The sequence below is a fragment of the Suillus fuscotomentosus genome (assembly GCF_016647785.1).
Source record: "Suillus fuscotomentosus strain FC203 chromosome Unknown F5891scaffold_14, whole genome shotgun sequence".
NCBI classification, from domain to species: Eukaryota; Fungi; Basidiomycota; class Agaricomycetes; order Boletales; family Suillaceae; genus Suillus; species Suillus fuscotomentosus.
In genome coordinates, this window is record NW_024539526.1 from 434,640 (window position 1) to 446,707 (window position 12,068).

At 47.5% G+C, this 12,068-nt stretch overlaps 4 protein-coding genes across 4 annotated transcripts; 2 read left to right on the top strand and 2 right to left on the bottom strand.

Moving 5' to 3' along the window:
• The first annotated feature begins 2,948 nt into the window (after positions 1 to 2,948).
• On the top strand, positions 2,949 to 3,653 carry F5891DRAFT_117089 (uncharacterized protein). The gene is made up of 2 exons (XM_041365521.1): positions 2,949 to 3,169; positions 3,233 to 3,653. Exons 1-2 carry the CDS (start codon positions 3,054 to 3,056, stop codon positions 3,486 to 3,488), a joined length of 372 nt encoding a protein of 123 aa, XP_041228692.1. The 5' UTR covers positions 2,949 to 3,053; the 3' UTR covers positions 3,489 to 3,653.
• A 1,498-nt stretch (positions 3,654 to 5,151) lies between these two features.
• On the bottom strand, positions 5,152 to 7,117 carry F5891DRAFT_117136 (uncharacterized protein). The gene has a single exon (XM_041365541.1). It carries the CDS (start codon positions 7,019 to 7,021, stop codon positions 5,522 to 5,524), a length of 1,500 nt encoding a protein of 499 aa, XP_041228693.1. The 5' UTR covers positions 7,022 to 7,117; the 3' UTR covers positions 5,152 to 5,521.
• Positions 7,118 to 7,751: 634 nt separating this feature from the next.
• On the bottom strand, positions 7,752 to 9,617 carry F5891DRAFT_1185752 (CNH domain-containing protein; the record flags this gene model as incomplete). Its single annotated transcript, XM_041366590.1, has 7 exons — positions 7,752 to 8,125; positions 8,293 to 8,441; positions 8,503 to 8,651; positions 8,708 to 8,967; positions 9,109 to 9,307; positions 9,354 to 9,430; positions 9,527 to 9,617. The coding sequence occupies 7 exons, from the start codon at positions 9,615 to 9,617 to the stop codon at positions 7,752 to 7,754; spliced, it is 1,299 nt and encodes a 432-aa protein (XP_041228694.1).
• A 108-nt stretch (positions 9,618 to 9,725) lies between these two features.
• On the top strand, positions 9,726 to 11,836 carry F5891DRAFT_117257 (uncharacterized protein). Its single transcript, XM_041365597.1, has 5 exons — positions 9,726 to 9,966; positions 10,021 to 10,131; positions 10,209 to 10,913; positions 10,965 to 11,711; positions 11,778 to 11,836. The coding sequence occupies exons 2-5, from the start codon at positions 10,036 to 10,038 to the stop codon at positions 11,811 to 11,813; spliced, it is 1,584 nt and encodes a 527-aa protein (XP_041228695.1). The 5' UTR covers positions 9,726 to 9,966; positions 10,021 to 10,035; the 3' UTR covers positions 11,814 to 11,836.
• Positions 11,837 to 12,068: the final 232 nt, after the last annotated feature.

Consider the following 12,068-nt stretch of genomic DNA (forward strand, 5'->3'; position numbering starts at 1 on the left):
ACAGGATTCGAAACAGATGATCATGTTCCTACAGGTTCCAGCCTCTCCCGAGCTACACGCCACTGGCAGTTGATACACGTGTTTGTTCTTGGAATATGATTGTAATCACCGTGTCGGAGTTAGCCACACGCTTGGCGTAGCATCCTCCAACGCTAAGAATAAGGTATGGTCCCAGCACAATATCTGCGCAAACGAGACTTCTTGTAAGTATCTAATCCCAAGGAACATGAGCTCTATAAGAATAATGAATGACCAGATGCAGATAACTCGGTGGCAGATCGGCGTACCAATAGATTTGGAGATAGCCGAGTTGCAAAGCAAGAAGAATAGCACAATCAGGACGCATAGAAGATCGGCATCAAAGATAATCACGTCCATATTACGATCTTGCACTGCAAAGTAAAACATGAAATTTTACTAACACCGTGGTAGCCAGCAAGGTTGCACCAAGAAAAGTGAGAGTCTTTCTTGATTGCCAATACATGGCATATAGCCGAGTAATCGTGATGACTATGACATGTCAGTCAAAGTCAGTATCATTGGGGTACTGTGACTGAATGGCTCACCACTCACAACTGTTTCAGTCATTAGATCAAACTAACAAGCCCGTCAACGGCCTTACTCCGCCTCTAGAGTGGTGCAATTATGTGGACGAAAATGGCAGGCGATAACACAGATCAGTGACAAAGTTTGTCAGCGAGACTCCCGGAAAACTTACTGCATACCGCCGGTCAGAAGTCAACGAGCAGGGGCACTTGCACAGCATGCTGATGCTAATCGTGAGAGATGGGTTATTAGCACAGTGCCAATGTCTTAACCTTGAAAACATAGACAGAGGATAGAATTCCAACATAGTGTACCTATATATCTTTGAAGTTGAGTGAACCTTGTCAACTGTGCCCATGATATAGACCACTTACGCTGATATATAGAATGGTCATGAACTTGAAAGGTTAGCGCTGCCTCCGCCCTGAATCAAATGTGACATCCTTCCTGATGTGGGACCCCGCTCACCTAGACCAGGTCCAGCTGTGAAATCATTCATAGTGAGAATCTGCTTTGGTGACGGTTTGAGCCTCCCTAGTGCTGGAGAATACCAAACGGACATCAATTATGCCCAGAGTCTGTAAGTACTACCTTGCTCACCTCAATCGTATACCAACAGTAGAGGATACGACACCGCAGTCATATATAGATAGAGGCAGGGGAACATCTGCTCGCCACAAACCGAAGAAATAGTAACCACGATACCAATTTGATTATCGGGTACCGACTGGGCTCATTTGAGACTAGAATCACATTGAAGATATCATATTTGGTATCGGTGAGTGGCGAATCAATTGGATAAGTATGACAAATGATACCATTTGTGCTACATCCGGATCTTCAAAATCAACAATGGCGCGTTACCTGGCTGTGTAAATTGATGCAACGTTGACGGGCATCAGTCCATGTGATACGGTCCGTTCTACATCGCTTTTGTCGATCGAAACGGTTCTCATTTCATCGCATGCAGCCTCCCACAATCCAGATGAGGGGCGCGCAGCGGGGGGTGGTGATATGAGGACCTGGCATGAGGCAAGAAACAGTGGCTGCATGTGATGCTTGACAGTCTAAATGTGAATAGTGCAGTAATGGAGGTAAAAGCGAACAGCATATCCGATGGGGGTTGCTGTGTATGAGTTACGATGTTGGCGGGTGCTGGCTGGCATGCTACCACAATCTTGGGTGGTCCCCCATGAGTGTGCACAAAGATGGCGTTTGGTTTCAATGCTTCCGTGGACTCTGGAGTGGAAATTATGATGGAGGTATCATAGGTGAACAGCAACCGTGATCTCCCGAGGGTAGCTATGCACGTACTTCAGGAAGAGCGTATCGGCATGCGTCCCTCCCAGTGCCCACCACTGTCTCCAAAAGCTCCCCCACTTTAACCTTTGATGCTGTCTTAAATTTTAAACTCTGCCTTAAACGCTGAGTTTGAATGTATTAGTAATAGTATATGACTTTATAAGCCAGGGGACTTGAAATTTCCTCTTTCTTTCTCAACCAGCTCAAAGGCCACGAATGCTCATCACGTACAGATTGCTTCATGCATCCACATTTCTGAGCGGGCTAAGGTCTGAGTATTTTAATCCCTCTCGATCGGCTCTAGCAGAGCCCAGCTGTAATCAGCTGCGTGACGTACCAGAAAAGCAGCTTCATTTTCATATCCCAAGATCCTGTTCTAACAGAGGAGGGCGAGAATGAAAGCTTTGAAAGCGTTGCAGGGATTGTGCAAACTTTTTCCATCGTGCAGCAGTCCTATCGCGCGTGCGTCCGTCAAAAGGGCGCTCAGGGACGTAGAGAAATCTGAGCTAGATGCTTAGTCCCCGGGCTTTGTTGCGGTACATTCCTGTCGAGGTATCTTCCTACAGTGCCTACCCTACCGACGAGGGTCTCCGCTCGCTGCAAGCATATCATACGCCGAGTTTCGTGAACATCTTGCGGCTGGAGATGACCCAATGCTACAATGTTAGTTCTACTCACTCTCCTTGCGTATGAGGGATATACACGATGGCACTGGTTTGTCCTTGAGTTCACTTCGTGGCTCGCGTATCCTTCGTGGATCGTGAAACTCGATTCAGACTACTCTTGGGCTGGTTCCATTTCCAATTTTTTGTTTCTCGAACTCCTTTGTGGAGTGTCATCTTCCCGAAATCGAGGGTTTATGCTTGTGTCCGAACCGGTTGAAAGGAACGTAGTGGAAAGGATGGGAGTAATCTATGTGGTATGCAATATTCTTTCTAGTTTGACCTCCCGCTTTTACGTGGCAAAGATAATGTGTTATTTTCTTGTATTTGTAGCCACCACGTTTCTTTATTGAAGCCCTTCGTAATCGCTAGAAAGCTTCAAGTTCTTTCCATTGCATCTCATTAAGAATCACGCTGAATCAGTGAACTCGACCCGACACAACATTGGGTGGACACCAGTTGTATATATCGCCTGGAAGACATGGAAGGCGTTCCGCGCACACAATTATTTACTTCTCGACATGTAGACTCCAGCAAACAAGCATGCACTCGCCAACCTTACCTTGGTCGAGCAAACTTTTGACTCTCAGCTCCTATACTAATATTATCACCGCCTATCAAGATTATGGGGGCGATATTTCACACACAATCGTATCTTCGTGAGTCATCATGTTGATCACTGACACGATGAAGGCTCTCCTAATGACCCTAATGTCACGCAGCTATCTTCACTGTTTAATATTCTGCAGACGACGGTCATCTCACGTCCAGACTATAGTCAGGGAATGTATAGGAGCGTCTTTCGATGACGCCTCCCTGGTGCCTAAGGAGCTATCGAAGACGCAGATCGAGGCAATCGCTGGCACTGACGTCATTGAAACTCACAATGCTCACAGCTATCTGCTGTTCTCTTTCTTGAGTGCTATGAATAACACGCACACAGACGAATACGGCGGAAGCTTCGAGAACATTCGTTGAGTTTCGAGGTTGTGGGTGACTATGCTTGAAAATATACCACTTCTGAAGTATTTTCATGTTCTTTGCTTGATCTGACTGATGTGTCGAGGAACTTGCTGGTATTCTTGTCGAGCACAGAGTTTACTTTCCCGACTTCTCCAGCGGTGCTACCCGCCTAAAAGCCACCCAACTTAGTAGGCACCGTTTTCACAGGCAGTCAAACAAGCTGCCGGAGACAACCATACTGCTGAGGCTGTCGGCTCTATTACTGATGCCGAGGAGATCCTTGACAAAAGCCAAGCCAAGCCGATGTCGTCGGGATTGTGATTGTTGGGGCGTGAGTACATTCTTCACCAGATAAACTAACTCATGATCGATGTATTGGCGGATTTGCCTCAGACCGGTGTCGCTATTAAGCTACAGAATAGATCGGGTTACGGACGGAAGAAATTTGACTGCCGACTACAATTGCAATGACTCGGAGTTCGGAAAAATACAGATGGTGAACAAGAATGTCGCTCGCAACTTGAATTTAGGACGTTCATATATTCCATCAGTCGAACTACAAAAGCAAATGTTGCATTGAGCCTTCTAAATTGACAAAAGGCTCTCCATCCTGCTGATAGGCTCCGCGGTGCCAGGATTACTAAAGGCCTCTTTCAAAGCGCAGCATTGAAGGCCATGTACCTGTGGGACAACGTTGCTTCCGGCCTTATCTAGTCCCCATATGCCAAGCTGCATCCAAGCTACCCATGGCTCTAAACAGTGATCTACAAATACGGAAAGTCAAGCCACTCGAGTTCGATCAGGTGATCATTAACAATCACACAAGCTTCGGCCCGGGTAACACGTCTATCACTGACGAATACATAACGTAGGGCTCCGATGGCGAACGTCGTATTTTCGCGTCATTTGTACGACCTTCCACGACCTTCCAGGAGGCCACAAATAGCTGACGCAGCGGTCCAAGTTGATGACTCACCACTGCTGTTTCCCGCCACGACATCCGCCACACACAATAACCAGCTGCCGAGGGGCCCATGCATGCGCAGTTTCCTCAGGATGTTCCTGTGTATATATAAGACCTTGTTTGAGCCGACATGATCAGCACAGTCTCACTCGTCCAGTCATCTACCAAGTCTTCCCGCTTCCCTTGCCATATCAGTGATGTCGTCATCTTCAGGACTCTACATCCCTGTACACCGACGGGCACCTTCACCGAGTTCAGCCAGCTCATCAAGCGTCTCTTCCTCACCAGCGCACTCATTGTCACCCTTGCCTCATGATAGTCGTGAGTATCTTCTCGAGTTATGAATACCTAATACTGACCACGTCACAGTGCTCATCTACACGCCTTCAGACTTGCTGCTATTAGCATCATCGCCTCTATCAAAGTTGTCGAATGAGGAATTGAGTGCCTTGCGAGCTGCAGCACCAGAGATCGTGCAGAGCCGCAGGCAGCGCAGATCACGCGAATGGCACATGAACCATAGCCCGTCCTGGCCCGGGAAGCCTCACAGACGCTCTCAATTCCCCTCGCGCTCGTACCCAAACACTTCTGAATCAGAGGGGGAGGGACGTGGATACATGAAGTAGCTTGTTGTAGCAAGACATATACCCCTCCGAGTCAACCAATTTCATCACTCGTCATTCACAGCATACCCCAAGATCAGTGACAATCACATACACCCCCATCAGTCCTTATGTAACGAACATTTCCTTTGCCACCCTGGTATCAATCCCCTTATATATACACATTCATCTATTGTCTTCACTCTATCAGGACATTCAATGCCAACGTGTTTAATTAGAAGAGACTATAGTAGGCCAGTATTACTATCAGTAGTGAAGGTCTCAGCCTTCATATAGTAGTGGCAACAGATGTATCGTATTCCACCGGTACCCAGATGAAGTTTTACCATTCAGGGTGTCTTGAGTATGAACTCATCGGGGCATCGGAATATAGCATGGATCGACAAAACTAGGGAGCTGTACATAAGGTGAAAATATTCCCAACCTCGTTGACTTCCATGCGGACGACCATCCTCGACTTTCTACCCAGACAGTGTTCGAAGCCGGCGCTCTCTTTTCAACTCTCGATCTTTGGTGAAAAAATTTACTGCACGGTGATACCCCTCCTTGAACGTCTCGTCAATGTTGTAAACCGGGTTTGCAACCAAGGTACCATAATCGTCTTCTTCGTCTCCGCTATCCCCCTCTCCATCTTCGCCAGCAAAGAGGAAAATCGGTGTGGGAGCTTTCAGGGTGAAGGGTTCCAGTAGTTCTTTTGGCGGTAAAAGGTCTTCATCTACGAACCCGGGTGTCGACGGCGAAAGCGGCGCTGCCTGCCGGAGGGCTTGGTCGCGCTGTACGAGACCAATGAGTAGCTCCCAGCGAGCGTACCAGTTCAGCTCCCAGGCGCGAATAGCCTCCCATGTACACGCGGGAGATATTTTTGGAGTTCTAGACGATAGACATTCTTGATGAGGCCCGTTGTCAAGCGTTTGTTTCTCGAAGGGTGGTTCATCGTCAGCAACAAGGGTTATGTCCCCATCACCGCATGTCGATGAACCAGTCGACGACTGCAAGCTTCCCGAAGATGCAGAACCTTGTATCTGGTCGGAAATATTGGTTGCCCTTTGATACATGTCGAACACGTAGAGCGTCTTGTGAATGGTCCACAGCGGAAACCTGAAGAAGCACCGGTCGACATTGGCAGAGTACGGATCACGAAGCGCAGAGATATCGCCCACACGAGGGTAGATCGGCGCGTTCGAGTCCTGGACAAAGTCTCTCGATGCATACCCCTCAAAGTCACGCTCCAAGCCAGATAGAGGCACGCGGATTTGCGATGGCAGCCCAGAGACTTCCTGACCATCCATGAGCGTGATGCCAGTATATGCGCCTCCAGGGTCTTGTGCGCATATAGTGTGGTCTATTCGCCGTTTCACTTCTTTGGCCTGCCATTCCAACCATTCGTCATGGCGTGCTGTCCAGAAAGACTTTTGATGCAACAAAGCACTCCGTGAAAATCCGCGGTGGGGGTAGTTCAGACGCTGCGAGTAGGGACGTGACACAGGAGTTGGATTTTGCACCTTTGTTTCTTGTGGAAGCGTCGCATGGCGAACAGGCTCTGGTGCCAATGGCTCCATGGTGACTGTCTGAAGTGAAGGTGAGAATGGGACGCATTGGAGCTCGTCTTCGAAGTTTGTCTGGGAATTGGTGCTGTGGTCATTCACGTGGAGGATTGGTGGACCCATGAGAGGCTCGTCGCCGCCGTCCTCCTCCTCCCTAAATTTCGCGAGTGCCGGGCCGCTACGGAAGAGGTTGCGTGCCCACTTGACCCTCGAAATCGGCAGTTCTGCGTCTGCATCTGATTCAGAGCAACCGACAGCGCCGCCTTCTTCATGAAAGAAGTCAAGTCTACTAGGAGAGCGTGGCGGAGAGATCAAAACATCTGGCTCTTCCGAGGATAGAGGAATATCTGTGTATGGTTCGTGTCTCGCGTCCGCTAGAAGGTCCGAGGCATCGTGCACGCCAGTGAAATAAGGCATTACTATGTAGCAATTAGGTATGATGATAACAATAGACGCGCAGGGATGGCGGAAAATAGCAGATGTGACGATAGCCTTCGGTTGCGTGATGTTAGCAGTTAGGCTAGTGAAGAAGTACGATGTCATTCATTTACGGGAACGCGTCGGTAGCAAATAGACATCAACAGACGCGCGGGTCAATACGGTCACATGACAGACGCGTTCTGGAGTGCTGCCAATCATGTATGTGCTCTAATTTATACTAGGCTGAAGTCTCTGCATCTGGTTTTCTCAGAGCGGTTACCAACTATGCGAACCGCGCAGTAGCAGAAGACAAACATTCACAGGAGGCGGACAAGAAGCGCTTGGGTGAGAACACCGTTGTTGTAAAGGTTGAAACTAACAAGTGCAATTGCCGGTACGTGATCATGATCGTAATTGTTGAGTGATGCCTCGCAGTAATGACAAGGGAAAAATAGGAGGTCCGAGAAGCCGAGACGTTGATTGCTGTTTTGAAACACCAACTCGCATCCATTCAACTTGCTAGTCTGTCGAGGAAGAGGTAGAGAAGTATCGTACTTTAACCGACAATCTAAGATGAGGTGGATGCTCTGATGTTACTTTTGGCCCAAACAGAGCTCAAATGCCTGCGAAACACGTTTCACAACTAGTGTACAATTGTGAGCAGCCCAACCCGTACCGACTAGTCAAAATCCTGACAGTCAAGGGACCCGCGTACCAATCAGGTCGGTCATATAGACACACTAGGAACCTCTGTTGAATCATCGTTGTCTTCAAACACTATGCGTGTTCGCTTCTTAGTTCGAACAGAATCCGCATCTTTCTCTTCCTCTACTTCTTCGTTCTGGCTTTCATGGACCTTATCGTCGTCCATCTTCAGCCCCACTTCCCCACTGCGCACCAACCCAACTTTCACTTTCCTCATCTTGTCTCTACACTCAGAGGAGGGCGCTGCATAACCAGCAAGACAAGAGACCAAGCCTGGCTTCCCTCCTTCACCAAAATCGGGCGCTGGAATGACTTGGGTAATCGTCTGAGTTTCAACGCTGTGCACTTCGATTGTGCCATTTGGCAGAAGTGTTGTTAGGTAGGGATAGTCGAGACCTAGACAGGTTCATCCACGGTAATTAGTCTTAGAACTCGAAAACAAATTGCGAAGTGATAAATAAAATGAAAGTAATTTATGCACCACTGAGAAAGTCGAAAGGTGGTGGAGAATTAGCGAATTCGAGCTAGCAACACGAAAGAGATTCACATAAGATATCACTCACACACAGACACCGGATACGCTGGCCACTCAAGTGTTCCACGTACGGGATCACCATCGCCCGTGACGAACAGACCAAGTGTGCTCCCGCCCGTCCAGCTCAGTAAAAGGAACTCAGATGGAGATATGACAACGATATGTGGTTTAATCGTACTGTTAGCCGAGTCAGTAAGAGTCAGTAAGGAGATGAAAGGCAATGTCCTATTCAACTTACCCCGCCGTGACCTCGACTTGTGTCACTGGAAGCAATTCAAACATTTGTGCAGTTACAAGATCAATTACACTGTAAATATCTGCGGTCGCAATGCATAGGTGGCGCCCTGAACGCTGAGCACGGAGGGATCCAGATCGGAAAGGGATTTCCTAAGGAAGAATAAATGGGCATCAGCTTATAAGCAAAAGAAAGATGGAACACCAACCCTGGTGAATGATAACTTCTCCTCGCCCAAACTATACATGGCAATAGTACTGCGTTTTATAACACAGAGGTCAATGGCATCAATTTTCCCTCGTTCAGTAGGAAAATTTGTTGACGTGGAAGTGGCTCTAGTGGTAAGCGAGGTCGCGGCGGGGCGCTGAAGGTGATTATGGTCGACTGCGAGAGCCTCAACATTGCGGACGGGTTTAGTGTTTGGAACAAGATCAAGCGAAGGGAGGGTGTATATATGTAATTGACGGTCTGAAGAAGTATATTAGTTCATGTTTAGCGACTGAATATGTAGAAGAAAGTACGGTGTAGAGCGAACAGCATCTCAAATTTTCACAACACAATAAGCTGCACGCCCTAGATCAAGCACTCACGGATGAGAGGATAACGCACCACATAATATCAGCACTCTCGCGATACAAGGTACGAGGATGAGCTCGTCGATCTGCTTGCCCGAAGGATGGCTCTGTTGCGAGAGCAAAGCGTAAGCGTCTAGCTGGGCTATGTTAGCGTGGTGTCGCAGGCTTGAGTTGTGAAAGAGGAGAAAAAGAAGAGAGTAATCTAAAGGTGGAATGCATGAAAATGATAAAATCTATAGGGCGATGAATGAGAAGGCTGTTGCAGACGTTGGTACCGACCTTGGTGGGATCCGCATCTGGCTGGAGGGCGTAGCGCAGGAGCTCACCATTCGAGCAGCCAACATATATTTCGGACCCTGTACTTGGTGTTAGCACCGGTTCTTGAATGATAGGGAGACTAAGGAGGCAACGAAAGAAAATAGTTGTCAAGTGACCCATGGTCGTTCACGCACCAAATGCCTGCGCACAAGTAACAGTCCCTGCAATGATTCTAGGGATGAGCGGTTGGAGGAGGTATGGCGGAACTTCAAGTGAATTGACCATGTCGCTGAAGCACTGATTTACTAGCCTGAGCTAGTCAAATGCTAATTACCAGTACTCAGCTGATAAACGAAGTTGATTGATTGGTTCACTACGCCACCACCTTTTATAATCACACCTTTGATCAGTCACATGGTGACTGGCAACTCTTCATTGCATTTGTCGATGTAAGTTACTGCCACTTTGTGATCAAGTCAGTCTATAGTCACCATTGAGCCGCTGCAGTTTTTATTCGCGATATCTTTGTTCTTTCGTTTCTTGGTCGTACAAATATTTAAGCAGAGCGGTCTCGACGTGATAGAGATGTTTTCCAGGCTACTACTCGAGTCCGCTATCGACGACTTAAATTCTGGTCAGTTTTTCGTCCCATAATGCTGACATCGAGTCTCAACTTATGGCAAGACAGTGGACAAAGCTGAAAATGAAAGCCAAAGCAGGGTTACTGTCCCTTCCTGAAGAACTGCTCACTTACATTCTGAGCTTCCTTCCTTGGCGAGATATCCTTCGTTGTACATCTGTGAGTTACTATTAAATTTCTAACTGCTGTCGATCCATCGTCTTAAATGGACTCCGATACTGGCGATCGTCTGGCAGTCATGCAAGGCCCTTCGCCACATATCCATGTCCGAGTCATCCTCTGGGCTTCAGTACGCCATTGAACTCGGTAGCCAACGACTACTTCCTGTTTCCAACAATCACATCCCTGTTGCAGAGCGCCTAAAACTCCTTAGGGAAAACGCTAGCGCATGGTTCAAATTTGATCTCCATTCTTTCGAAACAATCTCCATACCAGAAAAATTCCACTGGTTCACAGCAACGTATATCACTAATGGGCATGCTTGTTTCTGGAACCCAAGAATAGATTCTGTCAGAATCTTTCCAGTACTACCAAAACCCTCACAAGAAACCATCGAACGTGATTTCTCTCCAGGTTCGCTTTGTGCTGTTTCTAACACCAGCGACATCGATGTTTTCATGGACCCAGCGCAAAATCTACTCGCCATCGCCTATGCCATTAGTGGTGATAATTATCCATATGATGAGGAGTCCTATATCGAGCTTCTTACCCTGGATGGAGATGGTGTCCACCCGCAAGCTGCTGGACGAACATTGTTTATGTCCGACTTGTGGCTTCCAGAAGGACGTGAGAACTTTGTAAGATGGTGTTCGAAACTCGAGGGTTTTGAGAAGTATATCGCTTTCCTTCGCTTCGCACCACTGTTTGATGTTATAGGTTCATCAGTCTACTCCAAGTGGTGCTTACATATCTGGGACTGGCAACACTCGACTTCGTCCAATGTGAGTATTAGCCAGAATTAGCTGAAAGACTTGACAGTTGACTCGAATTAGAGCATGCTCAGTGGCTCAACTACACTAGATCTAGATTCCGACAGGCCAATCGACTTCTGCTTCCTCGGGAACGATAGATTTTTGATTATCAGCGACAATTTAGAGCTCTATTTAATTGAGGACATGTCTCGGCCACCGCAGTTGCTGGCGCGCTTCTTGTTGCCTGCATCAGTGTTCAACCTAAAGTGCTGTACTCCGACGAGCGATATTGCATGTAGCTCACACCCGGAGAAACAAGCTCAGCAAGTAACATGGGTCTCAGACCCTAAGTATCGAGTACTCTCTCTTGTTTCACATCCTTCAGGTCTCGACTTCGTTATTTCCACCACGATTTTCTTCGATGACTTTTTTGACTCGGAAGGAATGTCGCCAATAATACCGTGGATATATTGGGGTCCTTCAAATGTTCGTATCTTTCTGCACGATTTTCCATGCAGACTTGGCGTCAGTGGGAGTCGAGCTTTAAATCCATTCCCTGCAGCTGGCGCGACAAACTCGGATGATGAATACAGGCTACACATGATGGATTTCAGCCCATCAGCTGTTAGGCGTCACCAGCAAGGCCTAGGAAGACTGGTTGACGAACCATCCACAGTATACAACTGTGAGTCTGGGGAATACTTGACGACATTCCTGCCCTATGTCGAAGTCGTGTCGGACAGAACATTCGAATTTGGCGAGTTTGCCGAGATATGGCTCGATCAAGACAAGATTTATTTGTTCAAAGAACATTTAGATATAGACCCTGTAGGTTCCTATCATTTTCCAAGGAAGTGCGACATACTCATTGTTTATCCCTCATTATTTCTCTAGAATGATACGGATGAGCTTGAAGTCATCGAGATGTAAGAGTAAACGCTGTATGATGTAGCTAGATCGTCGACCTTCAATTTACTTAGAGTCTAGACTTGTGAGACCTCTCGCTGCTCAATATTATCAGTTGGATCCCCAGGTCATTTATCAGTTGAGATCCGCTACCCTTCAAGCTGCCCTTCCCACCTGCTCCGCAGTACCATGAATTTGAGGTTGTACATGAGGGTTTACTTATATTAGACGGACAACACTTAAGAGTGCTTGTTTACCGACATCCATGGCCAGGCTTGA

Coding starts and splice junctions, on each gene's coding strand:
- F5891DRAFT_117136 (XM_041365541.1), bottom strand. CDS start 7,021: ATGCCTTATTTCACTGGCGTGCACGATGCCTCGGACCTTCTAGCGGAC.
- F5891DRAFT_117089 (XM_041365521.1), top strand. CDS start 3,054: ATGCACTCGCCAACCTTACCTTGGTCGAGCAAACTTTTGACTCTCAGC. Junction 3,170..3,232: donor TCACACACAATCGTATCTTC/GTGAGTCATCAT, acceptor AATGTCACGCAG/CTATCTTCACTGTTTAATAT.
- F5891DRAFT_117257 (XM_041365597.1), top strand. CDS start 10,036: ATGAAAGCCAAAGCAGGGTTACTGTCCCTTCCTGAAGAACTGCTCACT. Junction 10,914..10,964: donor AACACTCGACTTCGTCCAAT/GTGAGTATTAGC, acceptor GACTCGAATTAG/AGCATGCTCAGTGGCTCAAC. Junction 11,712..11,777: donor AACATTTAGATATAGACCCT/GTAGGTTCCTAT, acceptor TTATTTCTCTAG/AATGATACGGATGAGCTTGA.